The following is a 14887-nucleotide window of genomic DNA, read 5'->3' as shown; positions in this document are numbered from 1 at the left end:
AGTGTTACCTAGACAAAGAGTTAACAAATGATTATTTTTCTTATTTCTTTTTAATGAGTACCTACTATGTTAGACATTGTAAAAAATATGTTAAATGCTATAGCATGCCTTTGTTATATTAGGAATATTTAAGTAATAATTTATCAGCATACTTTCGGGAACTTGTTTCCCAATTTGGGTTCTTTTCCCTCTTTTTTTGAAAAAAGTTTTTTTTTTTCATTTCCCAGGATTCTTCACTTTGTCTATGCATTTTTCATAATTTATTTCCTCTTCTCCCTTTTGTTGGATTGTTTGTATTCTTTAGAACTAGAATCTCATGTGTCACTTTCTTGGTAAATACTGCCATTTGATATTTTGTAAAATCTTTAGAAAAGATTATAGGCAAGCATTGCAGGCTAGATGCTAATGAAAACTAATTTTAGTGGGATGACCAGAGTTTTGTGTCTCTCACAGAGACTAGCATCTCTTAGCCTAAAATCTGTATGGGCAATTTATCTTAGGAGAATCTAGCCCTTAGACTGCTGTCTTAAAATATCCAAACTCACTTAATACTAAATTCCAAATTATAGTTTTAGTATTATATTGAGAAAAATCCTTGCCAAAGTTCAAATTATCCATTTGACTTATTGGAGGATTTCTTTTCTGTAATTAAGGTCCATGGGTATTAATTAGGATAAAGTCATGTAGTGAATTTTTAAAATATTTTCAATTTGTATTATAGAAGTTTTCTTTCAATCATATAAAAGTAGAATATGATAATGAAATCTCACATAATCATCATATAGCTATAACAACACTGCCATTCTTGTTTATACTTTCCTCAGTTTTTTTTTGACTGAACCATGTTTAAAGCAAATTCTAGGCATTTTATCATTTCATCGTTAAATACTTCAATATGTTTTTCTAACAGATAAGAATTGTGCATGTTACTATAATACCATTATTTCATCCAATAAAATTAATTATTAATGCCTTAATATCATGTGATACCCAGTCCATGTTGAATTTTCCTCTCATTCAATTAATTCTACATTGGTTTATTTGAATCAGAATCTAAAAAGTACACATGTTGCATTTGATTCATGGATCCTAAGTCTTTTATAACAGCCCCTCTTTACTCCCCCCACCCCCGCCATTTATTTAAGAAAGTGGGTTATATGTTCTACAGAATTCCCATAATCTGGGTTTAGCTGATTGTATTCTTTTTTTAAGTTTATTTATTTATTTTGAGAGAGCCAAGTGGGGGTGGGGCAGAGAGAGAGGGAAAGAGAGAGACTCTACCCACCCCCCCAACTCAAGGGCTCAGTCTCCAGAACCATGAGATCATGAGCTGAAATCAAGAGTCTGACACTCAACCGACTAAGCCACCCAGGTACCCCTAGCTGACTGTATTCTTATGGTATCATTTTTTTTTCAATGTGTATTTATTTTTGAGAGAGAGAGCGTGAGCATGGTAGAGAGAGGGAGACAGAGGATCCAAAGCAGGCTCTGGGTGAGAACTTTGATTTTTGATTAATTATCATTTTTTGTGGCAAGAATATTTTATAAGTAGAACTGTGTACTTATTAGAAGATCTATAATATCTGGTTGTCCCGCTTTAGTGACCTAAAGACTTATCAGTGGACTAGGGTGGTATCAGCATGATATATCTTTTATAAAGTTCCTAATCAATTTTTTACCTAACAGTTTTAGCAGCCATTGAGAGCATTGTTTTTTACTGTAGATGTATTTCTTTTTAGATCTATAAATTTTATGATCAAGTAGCATTTTCTGTATACCTTAGGAATTAGTTGGCATTTTTTGAGTGACTTTTTCTAAGATTTTTAATATAATTTTTATAATTAGTTGAGTTAGGGATGCTTACTAGATGACCTGAAATTGTTCTTTTGACACCTTATAGATTATATCAACATGGTGTTTTAGGATGGGCTTGAATAATACTTTTTCAATTTGTTAATAAATAAGTCAGAATTCACTATACACTGAAGTGTAAATAGTGTGGAATATTAGCAACTTTCATATTAAGGGTTATCTTAGGATAGGCTCCCTGCAAAAACCCATTACAAAAGTGGGTTGGATCTTTAGAACTTGCTGGACTTTTCTTGTCTAAGCTATGCAGATTTTTTTTTTTTTTTTGCCTTTTTAATATTACGTTATTCTGGGAAACACAGGCACCTGATACAGAAGTTCGGTAAGTATTTTGCCTGCAGTGGAGAGCAGACAAATACCACATTGTTTTTTGTTTCCTTTCAGCTTTCTTTTCTGTATTCTTGGAAAATGTCTTGAAATTGTATTTAAGCCCCATGAGGGCAGAGATGGTGTCTGTCTCATTTATCATTTTCCTTGGAGGCTTAGCATGATTCCATGGTTCTAGAATGGACTTTGTAAATACTGGTTGAATGAAGGGATTAATTTCTTTTTCATTGTCCTCTCTGTTTACTAAAGCAAATTTTATGTAGCTATCTGAGCAGTGTTTTTTATCCTCTTACACCTTGGTGTAGGATTTCAGTAGTTGGATCATCACATCTTGGAACATTGCTCTTACTACTTCCTTTGGTCTTTTAGTCCTACTGCTTTTAAACTACTGAAGATAAATAACGTAATATTGTTAAACTATCACTACCATCTCTGCAGCATTCCCCTGCTACCCGGATAAAGTAATAACTAGCTTTTGTTTTGAGCCCTTGCAGTTTTGCTGCAACCCAAACACATTCTCAATTACATAGAAGTTTTGCATGATAATCAAATAAGTACCCAACAATAAACTAACAAGCTATACTTAGAATAATTGCTATTTTTAATTACTTGGCTCTGGATTTTTTTTTTTTTCTATTTTTATAAAAGTCCACCTCTGGGCGCCTGGGTGGCTCAGTCGGTTGAGCATCCGATTTCGGCTCAGATCATGATCTCACAGCTCGTGAGTTCAAGCCCCGTGTTGGGCTCTGTGCTGACAGCTCAGAGCCTGGAGCCTGCTTCGGATTCTGTGTCCCTCTCTCTCTGTCCCTATCCCACTTGCATTCTGTCACTGTCTCTCTCAAAAATAAATAAACATTAAAAAAAATTAAAAAAAAAAAAAGTCCACCTCTAGGTGATCATTCTTCTGTTTTTACTTAAAATGTAGGTTACTTACTATGTAACTAATTAAAGTATGGACATTTCTGAACTCTGGAAGTGTTGGTTCAAAAATTAGAATTACTTAGGCAATATGCTGTTCAGAGGTCACTCTTTCTCTTACTGCTGTTCTAGGTTATTTGCTTACCTATCTATGTTGACATCAGACGTCTTTGCCTACCCTTGACCCATATTATATGACTTTTGACAACTGCTTGGAAATGTTTCTCAATAACAAGTTGCTATTTTATGTTTCCATTGTGCCTACTAACCCTGTAACATAACAGTAAAATGTTAAAGCTGACTATTTTATATAATTATTTTCTATAATATTTTATGTGCTTTGTGTTATTAATCAACAGGATACAAATAGTTGGATATTTGGCTGCATAAACAGCACTTCTATGTGGTAAGTCTTTTGAACCTTGATTGTTCATTTTTCTCAATATAAATAATACAAATCACACTGCACGTTTTAGAATAGCTTCATACATTATTAAACTCATTTTGCTGCTATACTAAATTGTAGTATTGATTTTAAAATGAAAAAGAAGGGAAATTAACACCAATAATATTTGCAAACATTGAAATAGTTTGTTGCTAGGAAAAACATTTTTTTTTGTACCCTAAAGTCTTTGTAGATAAGAGTATATTGGATTAGATTTACTGGACTTAACTTCATTAGAACTTTCACTGATAGGTCTGTAGCTGGTTTCTTTTTCCTCTGAAGCTTATTTATAAATTATAGTATTTTAATATATTTGTTCTTTAATTATATTTTCATATTCATTTCAAAGCCGGCAAGGGATTGATTTATCATGGAAAGCTGAACTGCTGCCAACAATTAAGGTAAATTATGGCTTTAGAATTTTAATATCCAGTGGAAAAAAATACTAAAAAGACTTGCGTCTATAGGCATTTTAGAGTATGGTCTTCTATGAATTCATCTAAGTATTAAGTAAACTTGAGATTTGCTAACATAAATTTTAGAAATATTTTCTCTGGTAATATATTTAATGGAGAATAACATGAATTTTTTTTTTTTTTTTTTTTTTTTACTTTCAGAGGTAAAAACTGTAAGTTAACACTTTTCTAAATAAAATTTAGGGATGCCTGGGTTGCTCAGTCGGTTAAGCGTCTGGGTTAAGCATCTGACTTCGGCTTAGGTCATGATCTCACGGTTTGTGGGTTTTAGCCCCTCGCCTGGCTCTGTGCTGACAGCTCAGAGCCTGGAGCCTGCTTCAGATTCTGTGTCTGCCCCTCCCCCACTTGCACTCTGTCTCTCTCTCTCTCTCCCCCTCAAAAATAAATAATTAAAAAAATTTAATAAAATTAAATCTGTATATTATAGCATCATACCAAGAGCTAGATAAATTTTTAAAATTGAATTTGAGAGTATGTTTGGAACGGTCTATCTTAAAATAGAAGCTGAGAAGTAGTTTGAGTTTTGGAGAGGACTTACAGTAGGGAAGTGAGCATCTTAAAGAGGTGCAAAGTAATTTTCCAGATCAACTTCAACATCACTTTGTGGTCAAGCACTTGGATAACTCTACTTTATCTAGTACTCCATGGGATTTATTTAATTGTTAGTGATTTCCTTAACTCTGACAGGTCAGCAAGTCTTTTTACAAAAGGTTAATATTGTTGGGAAAATAAAACAGTTCTAAAATTTGATGAAAATATCCATTGTAATTTCCAAATTGTATTTATTATAACCCATAATATTATATCAGGATTGGTAATTTTTAGTCTTCAAGTAAATTTATACTTTAAAAATGTATTTTCAGGGGCTCCTGGGTGGCTCAGTCTGTTAAGCTTCTGACTTTGGCTCAGGTCATGATCTCACAGTTCTTGGGTCCCAACCCCACGTCAGGCCCTGTGCTGACAGCTCAGAACCTAGAGCCTGCTTTGGATTCGTGTTTCCCTCTCTCTCTGTCCCTCCCCTCCTTGAGCTCTCTGTCAAAAATAAACATCAAAAAAAAATTTTTTTAAATGTATTTTCATAATGAATCCTAGCCTCATAAACTTGAAAGTGAAGCCATCTGGGGCACCTGGGTGGCTCATTTGGTTAGGCTTCTGATTCTTGATTTCAGCTCACATCATGGTCTCATGGTTCTTGAGTTCAAGCCTGACAACAGGCTCTGGGCTGATGGTGTGGAGGCTGCTTGGAATTTCTCTCCTTCCCTCTCTGCCCCTCCTCTGCTCTCTCTCTCTCTCTCTCTCAAAATAAATAAATAAATTTTTAAAAATAATAAATAAATTTTAAAAAAGAAAGTGAAGCCATCTGGTTGGTCCCAGTCATCTCCCACTCCAGTTTAGTTAGTTAATTTGTGTTCATGAATGTTTATATTTTTATGTATAGTCAACTTTACTAACAGAGAGGAATGACAGAATGAATAATTGCTAGTTACTTCACACTTGACTTTGAAATGGTTGCAATTTTTTCTGTCATCTTGGTCATCCTTACTTTGTGCATATTCAGTCATGTGGCTTTGTATTTAAGAGACAAGTATTTAAGACACAAGTATAGGAAAGTGATTACATTCACATGAACATTTTTAATGTCTCTCACGGATTCTACTTTAATGTAGGCAGGAGCAAAACAAACAAAAGTATTAGGGCATAACTCATAATCATTCATACATCTTTCCTTGAATTTCCAATTTGGATATCCTAACCAATCTGTTATTTTAGAGTTCGGAGGAAATAAATGATTAAAATCTGATAGAGGAGCACCTGGGTAACTCAGTTAAGCGTCTGACTCTTGATTTTTGGCTCAGGTCATGATTTCACAGTTCATGACTTCAAGCCCACTGTCACCGCAGAGCCTGCTTGGGATTCTCTCTCTCCACACCTGCCCCACTCATGGCTCTCTCTCTAAGTAAACTTAAAAAAAAAGAAAACCCTGATAGGATATTACTTTGCTCCTATTTTTAAAAAGTTAGTTCTTAAATAATAATATCCTTATAATATATGTTTGATCTCAAAGATTAAACAATGTATTCATCTAGTTCTGGACCCCTATGTGTTTCTTCTAAATGTAAGAAATAGCTGGCTGAACAGCAGGAGAACAAGCTATTCCAGCTGTTTTTTATAGTGAATGCTGAAAGAGGTTGTCAGACAATGTTAAAAGCCTACTGAAATTTAGAAGGGGGAAAATGGAAGAAGGAAGTTTAGAAAACAAGGATTATAATATTCTTCAATCTTTGGTGTTCTCATCTGAAGAGGATTATAATTATTAAACATAAATTTTTCCATTTTCATGAAAATCAAAATTATATATGTGTTAGCCATTTGTAAAAAGAACACAAAATTATTTTGTCATCAAGTTGAAGGGAAAAGATTAATAAGATTTTGTGGATTTTATTTATATCATCTCAATGAAAGCAATGTTAGGTTCATAGAATCATACCACTTTTAGCATTGCTGCTGACTGAACTGTAATAAATAGAAGAGTCCAGCATAGCACTTGTAAATTCAGTTTTTAAATGCCAATCCCATGGAATTTTTCTTCCATGGGTACAATGAAGAAGTTTCTTCAAAACACAACACAGCAGGCCAAGAATTTGGTAAGCCAAAATGGATTTATTGTTGAAAACAAACACAAAAATTAACTTTCTAAAGATACCTACCTTATATGAGAAAACTATCTTGTCACCATTTTGCCTTAATCATACTTTAGCATCATAGCCTTGCTCTGCAAACAGCAGCAGAACTTAGAGGGTTTCTGACATCAAAACCTGGAGCCCAACGTGGGACTTGAACTCATGACCCTGAGATCAAGACCTGAGCTGAGATCAGGAATTGGACACTTCACTGACTAAGCTGCCCAGGCTCCCCAAAACTTGGTGTTTGATTTCCAGTGTGTATTGTCCCAGCATTAAGGGCATTTTAAAATCCCTTAAAACACTGAAAAATTTCCAAACTTCATATTAATCTTATTTGTCAATATAACAATTGCATGAATTATTATATTGTTCATACCTACTAACATTATAACTATATGAGAATTTTATAAGGAAATTTTTTGGCACTGTTACCTTTTCAGAGTATTCTGATCCTAAAAATAATTCTTGAGAAAAAATTATTCTTGCAAATAAATAACAAAAGCTATTTGGATAACTACACAAAGTAACCATGGTTCTTTCTAATTAATATTTCATAATTAATCTACCATTTGTCTGGGTAGTCTCAATTGCCTGTCACTGTGATTTTTGAGACCTCTTTAAGGCCTTTTCATTTACAGTAGAATGTATTAAGTCTTGTTGAGACTGCCAAGTAGAGGTGAAGCCTAGGAGTTTAAAAACACTCACAGGTGAATCTGCTCAGGTTGTTAGAGGGCCACTCGTTAACAGTTCTGTAGCTTCAGCACCTTTGTTCAACTTGCCCACATATGTGCTTCTGAAAAACACTGGAGAAAGTTAACTGTCTGCAGAAATTTCTTAATGCATACAAATTGTTATCACATATAACTACTTCCATCCCCACTCCTACTTCCAGGAAAAAAAAATTGGATTTAAAAACTATATTTGGGGGCACCTGGGTGGCTCAGTCGATCAAGCGTCCAACTCTTGATTTTTGCTCATGATCTCATGGTTCATAGGATTGAGCTCCCCAGTGATCTCTGCACTGACAGCGTGGAGCCTGCTTGGGATTCTCTCTTCTTTTCTCTCTGCTCCTCTCCTGCTCATGGTCTCTCTCAAAATAAATAAACTTAAAAAAAAAAATCCCTGTATATGGTGGCTTCGTTTTTCATTAAATCGACCAGTCTCCTATCTAATCATTCCTCAAAATATGGACTAAAGGATCTGGTCTTAATTTTGAAAATAGAGATGTTCATTTGATAAGGTACATTATTAGTCATATTGTGTCTTCATGTCATTTGCTGAATAATTTCCAGGAGGTGATGTTTATATACATCGTTAGATGGCAAGTCTTTACTGCTTGGGCTAGATCAAAATCATTGGAGGTTAAGTTGCAACTCTTCCATTATTTTTAGTATTCATTTATTCATTCATTGAATGCTCTTTGTCATATACCACCAAAATAAATGTAGAAATCATAGTATGTTATAAAAAAACAAATGGACAAGTTATAAAAGATACCATATCTGGAAATGATTATGTAAAACCACTAAATTTAGTATTAAGTGTCATTTGTTTTACAAGAAGGGATATAGTTCAAGGAATATTTTTGGTAGTCTGTACTTACAAAATTATCAGGAATTTGACTTCAGCAGGATTATTAACCTGAAAATGTAAATATGGGAATTTTACGAAGTCCTAAATGTGAAGTTTGAAATCAGTTTCTTTAATAACAAAATAATAAGAAATTACTGTTTGTAATTTATCTTTTAACATGCTTAAAGCTCTGTGTACCATCAGAAATCAGCTGTTTATATTGTGGGGTTTTTTTTTGTTTTTTTTTTAGTCTCTCACATTAAGACTTCAAGACTATCCTTCTTTGTCTCATCTTGTGGTTTATGTACCATCTATTCATGGAAGTAAGGTAACAAATGGATTAAGGTTATTATCAGAATGTTTTATGGATACTCATGCTAAATATTTAAGTTATTTTTTGATGACTTCATTAGTATAATGCTTATCTAAAACAGTGGCTAGTTCAGTGATCCACCTAAGACTGTTAAATCATAGGATCATCTATTCTAACATGAACTAAGTAGAATAAACCTAAGTCTCTGTGTTCACAGTGGGAACTTAATTTATATATTATTCTTTCAAAATCTATTCATTATTGAGTACCCTTTTATGTTAAGACTCTACCAGGAATTATAGGAGGCCCACAAATCAATCTTATTCTCAAAAAGCTACGTACTGTTGGGTAGGGGAGAGAAACATTTGGAAGCCGAGGGAAGAGTGAGATACCCAAAAATATAATACAAATCAGAATATAGTAAATAAATAAGTATAAGAAGGGGAGCTATCTCTGAATGATGGAATGAAGAAACGCTTTATTATGAAGTGATATTTAAAATTGCCTTGGGGTGCCTGGGTGTCTCAGTCAGTTGACCATCCGACTCTTGATTTTGTCTCAGGTGGTGGGATTGAGCACTGCCTTAGGCTCTGGGCTGAATATGGAGCCTGCTTGGGATTTTCTTTCTCTCTCTTCCTCTGCACCTCTCCCCTGCTTGCGTCCGCTCACTCTCTCTCTCTCTCTCTTCCCCCCCTCAAATAAATAAAAATGAAAAAAAGATTTTTAAATAATAAAGTAAAATGCCTTAAAGGATAGTTAAGATTTTTATGGGTAGAATGAACATTGTAGACCTGTGCTATCCAATATGAGTGTTATGAGCACATGTGGCTATTTAATTCAAAAACAAAACTAAATAAAATAAAAAATTAATTTCCTTGGTTGTACTAGCCACATTCCAGGTGCTCAATAGTAACATCATTGCAGAAAGTTATAATGAACAGCACTGCTGGGTCAAAGAAATAGATCCAAGTATGCAAGTGTGAAAGTGTAGGATATTTTTGGAAAACAATGAATAAGTAAACAGTAATTTTAAAAAGATGGCCACCATGGGTAGAATAGTGGTGGAAGAAAAGTCTGGGAAAGTAGTCCATGGCCATATTATAGAGGACTTTGATTGGAAGATTCGGGACTTTATAGAATTCACAAGTTAGTAGACAGCTGAAAGATTTTCAGAAATGGAATCAGCCGTTTTGGAAGATGAATCTATAGTGTGCATGGATTAGAAACAGACAAGATACTTCATAAGGGGTTATGAGGACTTGAAATATGGAAGTGGGAATAGAAATACTCCCACTTGGTAGAGATGGTGATTTTTAAGAGAAGTTGGGGGAGGGAGAAGCAAGAAAATGGAGGTAAAAGACCCTCTATTCCCCTTTCCATATTTCACCCAACAAATTTATCCTTCAAAATCTAGCTTAAGTGTCCCCTGTTTTCCATTTCATGACTCCTTTAGGCAACCTCTTGCTTCCATGACACTTTAACTTTGAGGGATTTATTACACTGAATTATAATTTATGTCTCTATTCCCACCACCATATTGTGAATTCTTTGAGACTAAGACCAGATAGATTTTATTCTACTCAGCATCCTCAACCTTTACCAACTCACTACCATATAAATGCTCAAAAAATGTTTTTTGAATGAGAAAATTGTAGAAATTTGAGGCCAAAATCATTAGGAAAATTTTAAAGATAAAGGAAAAAGGGGATGTAGTCAGAGATTAACTCAAAGACTGAATCTAGAAGTACCTTATAATAGATTGATTGTTTTGTTTTGCTTAGCTCAAGTGAGAGATAATTCAACATCTTCAATTCTAAAAGCTCTCTTTAGGGGGTTTTCTGTCAGGTAAGTTGGTTTTGAATGAATTAAACATCTTTCCCAAACTTGGAAAGGCCGTCTCTGGTTATTCCAAGAAATGAATGAGCCTTTCACAAATAGGCAGCCTTAGCAGCCTAATGAATATTTAATATGTCTTAATGCTCTTTGGAAAGTACCACTTGCTGACTGTACTGTTACACACCCAGTCTTATAAAATGTTAATTTAGGCCTTTCATAATTTCTCTATATCTGTTATAACCCATCATCAGAAGGATACATATATTTAAATAGTTTGAATTTATTTTTCAGTCAACTGATAATACAATTTTCGATATACAAATATGGAATTACATTTTTTTGATGATAGAAAACAAATAATTAAGTTCATTAGAAAGAGAACCTTGAATTCTTTTCTTGGGTATGGGTTTATTCCATTTTAAAGGGCATAGCCAAATTTTTAAAGCAACAATAAAAATTATATTATTTTAAATACCTATACAAAGTGATTTAAAATTCTCTGTTGGAGTCCCTGGGTGGCTCAGTTGGTTGAATGTCAGATTCTTGATTTTGACTCAGGTCATAATCTCACAGTTAGTGAGATCAAGCCCCACATCAGGCTCTGGACTGTCAGCTCAGAGCCTGTTTGGGATTCTCTCCCTCTCCATTTGTCTCTGCCCCTCCCTCTCTCGTATGCGCTCTCGCTCAAAATAAATAAACTTAAAAAAATAATAAAGTTAAAATGGTTCTCTGAGGCAATGTCTCACTAAAAATGCTTTGTTAAAAATAAGATGAATAATCCTATTCAGTAAATGATTGCCCTAACCTTGTAACGGTGGTTTTCTATAAGGAAAGTGTCTGATGGTATTCTTGGCCATGTAAGTATAGAAGCAGGGAATAAAGCAAAGCCCCTTGACAAGTATTTCCTTTTATTCCCTTGTGTGCACTGTAGTCAAATAGCATTTTCCCACATCTGCTTTTCACTTTCAGAAACAAAAAATCCACCTAAGAGGCAAACAAAATAACAATCTATTGAGCTTCAAGCACAATCCAAGGTGCACTTATTGGAAAACCCTAGGATAAACCTCACTGGCTTTCTACTTCCTATCAACAGCAAACTACTTGCTCACTACAATTAAGCATCAGATTAATTTTTTTCTTTGGCTCCTATAGACCAAAGAAATTTGGTTTCCTTTTGGAAATTATTTTAATGATAACATTCTAATTGCAGACAGCTTAGGGCAAAGTTCCTTTATGCTGTTGTAGAAATGTTTTTACAAAAGAAATGCCATTACAAAAATTTGTAATCATGCCAATGTAACATTTTAATTTTACTTTTTTTGAGATGGCATCTTTTTTGGTATATTTAGGGGCACCTCTGGCTCAGTTGGTTGAGTGTCTGACTCTTGATTTTGACTTGGATCATAATCTCATGCATGGTTCATGGGCTCGAACCCCACATTGGGCTTTTTGCTAATAGCACACAGAGCCTACTTGGGATTCTCTCAAGTTTTTAAACTTAAAAAAAGAAGTTTATTTATTTTGAGACAGAGAGAGTGTACAAGCAGGGGAGGGGCAGAGAGAGGGAGAGAGAATCCCAAGCAGGCACCATGCTGTCAGTGCACAGCCCTACACGGGGCTCCATCCCATGAACTGAACCATGGGACATACCAGAGCTGAAATCAAGAGCCAGACACTTTTAACCAACTGAACCACCCAGGTGCCCCAAGATAGTATTTCTTTTTCTTGCTTTATACATACTAAACCTTTTTTTCCATTTATTCCAATCACTGTTTAACCTGAAATAATCATACATATAGCGTTAACGATTGGTAGATGAATGGTAGTATGTCTTCCTCCAAGTCTTTTGTAAGACTTTTCTCTAATTAAAGTGTTGTAGATACATAATAAATATGGGATTTTTACAAAAGTAAATGTAACAAAATCATTTCTTTTTGACTTTGAAAGTATTCAGAGATTTTTATTTAAATCTCTAATTAATCTTGAGTTAACCTTGGTTCTTAATGCTTTGATCCATCTTTTAAAGTCTTTCTTCTACGAACACCTAAAAGTAACCTGAAGAAAACTGCTATACATCAGCTGTTACACAAATGATCCTCCAATAATTTGTCTATGAAATTAAGATAGTGCATCAGATTTTGTTAGTTTAGTATCCCTCCTTGAGTAATTTTTGGCCATCTAAGTATAGCCAGAGTTAGAATGTGATAGGTAATAACTTCCGCAAAGCTAGTTTATAGACTTTTATTTTCTACTCAAACATCAAGTGAAGATATTTTACTATAAATTTAATTCTATTTTTTCTAATAAATCAATATTTTATATTTTAGTTTGTTGTGGATTGTGAATTCTTTAAAAAAGAGACGAGAACCATTCAGCTTCCTGTAACTCATCTTTTTTCCTTTGGTAAGTACTTTGATTTTGGAAATCTTAAGAATTGCTTTTATTTTTAACAGAGTGATTTATTTTATGCCAGTCAGTTGCAGTAATGGAGAGACTGTAACATTAAATGTTGTGTGTTTGAAGTATAGTTCTTAGAATAAATATATGATGTGGTTCAGTGTTCTGATTCTTATTTAATACTGGGCCAGCAGGCATCTTTTGAAAATAGAAAGTTTAATTTTCTCCCTAATCATGTACATTTGTTGGTAATTGTGTGTGTGTGTGTGTGTATGTGTGTGTGTGTGTGTATGTATGTGTATGTATGTATGTGTGTTCTTCCATGAATTTATACTACATATTGGCCTTTTTAATAAAATACTACATATTGGCCTTTTTAATAAAATGTTTATTTATAAGTTAGGGGCATCTGGGTGGCTCAGTTGGTTAAGCCCCCAACTCTTGGTTTTAGCTCAGGTCATTATTTCATGGTTCATGGGTTCAAGCGCCATGATGGGCTCTGCACCTGACAGCGTGGACCTGCTTGGGATTCTCTCTCTCTGCCTCTCCCTTGTGCGCATGCTCTTTCTCTCTCAAAGTAAATTAAAAAAAAATTTTAATGTTTATTGTAAGGTATAAATAGCTGCCTGCCGTATGGAAGTTTTAAGATTTCTCTAATTCTTCTATGGTTTCTTTTTCTTTTCTTTTCTTTTCTTTTCTTTTTTTTTTTTTTTTTTTACTGTGGTAAAATACACATAACTAAATTTTTTTTTTAATTTTATTTTGAAATAATTTTGAACACTCAGGACAGTTATAGAAAGAGCACAAAATTTTTATATATCCTTCATTCACCTTAACATAAATAATACGATTTTCAAAACTAAGAAATTAGTACAATAGTATTGACCAATTACAGGCTTTATTTGGTTTTCATCAGTTTTTCCACCACTGTTCTCTAGGTTCCCACACTGCATTCAGTTGTCATGTCCTATTCATCTTCTCTAGTCTTTTTTTGTTTTTAATGTTTATCCATTTTTGAGAGAGAGAAAGAGAGTGTGAAAGGGAGAGGGGCAGAGAGAGAGAGGGAGACACAGGATCTGAAGCAGGCTCCAGGCTCTGAGCTGTCCGCACAGAGCCTGACACAGGGCTCTAAACGATGAACCATGAGATCATGACCTGAACTGAAACCAAGAGTCAGATGCTTAACTGACTGAGCCACCCAGGCACCCCTAGTCTTTGTTGGTTTTTTTTAATGTTTATTTATTTTTAAGGGGGAGAGCGTGAACAGGAGAGGTACAGAGACAGAGAGGGAGACAGAGGGTCCAAAGCGGAGAGCCCAATGTGGGGCTTAAACTCACAAATCATGACATAATGACCTGAGCCAAAGTCAGATGCTCAACTGACTGAGCCACCCAGGCACCTCATCATCTCTTCTAGTCTTGATAGTGCCTCAGGTTTTCCTTGTCTTTCATAACTTTGACACCTTTTGAAGAGTACTTGTCAGTTGTTTTATAGAATATCGAATATCAAATATTTGGATTTGTCTGATGCTTTCTTATGATTAGATTAAGATTGTGCTTTTTTTAACAAGCACATCACCAAAGCGATGCATACATCTCAGTGTATCATATCATTGCACACATAACTAGCAACGTTAACCTTGATTACTTGGTTAAGGTAGTGTCTGCCAGGTTTCTCCACTGCAAATTTACTCATTTCCTTTTTGTACTTAATAAATATCTTGGGGGGACTACTTTGAGAATATTTAAGTACCCTGTTTATCTTCAAAATAACCCACTAATTTTAGCATCCTTTTTTTTTTTTTAAGTTTATTTATTTTGAGAGAGAGAAGGGCAGAAAGAGAGGGAGAGGGAGAATCCCAAGCAGGCTTCGCATTGTCAGCAGAGAGTCCCATGTGGGGCTCAAACTCAGGAACCACGAGATCATGACCTGAGCCGAAGTCAGATGCTTAACCGACTGAGCCATCAGGCACCCCTGGTTCTTCTAGTCTAAGGCAATTATTACTGGTATTCTGTATTATAATTTTTGTGAAAGTAAAGTTGTCCCTTCT

The 14887-nt window shown here is 34.6% G+C and overlaps 1 protein-coding gene across 2 annotated transcripts in view; it reads left to right on the top strand.

Moving 5' to 3' along the window:
- Positions 1–14887, top strand: part of PGAP1 (post-GPI attachment to proteins inositol deacylase 1) — an 82909-nt gene that overhangs the window by 42560 nt on the left and 25462 nt on the right. Inside the window, exons 11-14 of one of the 2 annotated variants that reach the window (XM_030326203.1) lie at positions 3474–3520; positions 3909–3960; positions 8542–8619; positions 12768–12843. In XM_030326203.1, coding sequence (XP_030182063.1) covers positions 3474–3520; positions 3909–3960; positions 8542–8619; positions 12768–12843 — 253 coding nt within the window. The remainder of the gene's footprint in view (positions 1–3473; positions 3521–3908; positions 3961–8541; positions 8620–12767; positions 12844–14887) is intronic. The other variant, XM_030326204.1, reaches the window with a different exon arrangement.

The sequence above is a fragment of the Lynx canadensis genome, chromosome C1 (genome assembly GCF_007474595.2).
Source record: "Lynx canadensis isolate LIC74 chromosome C1, mLynCan4.pri.v2, whole genome shotgun sequence".
Taxonomy (NCBI): Eukaryota; Metazoa; Chordata; class Mammalia; order Carnivora; family Felidae; genus Lynx; species Lynx canadensis.
The sequence above is the reverse complement of the archived record's forward strand: the minus strand, read 5'-3'. Positions and strand labels throughout refer to the sequence as shown.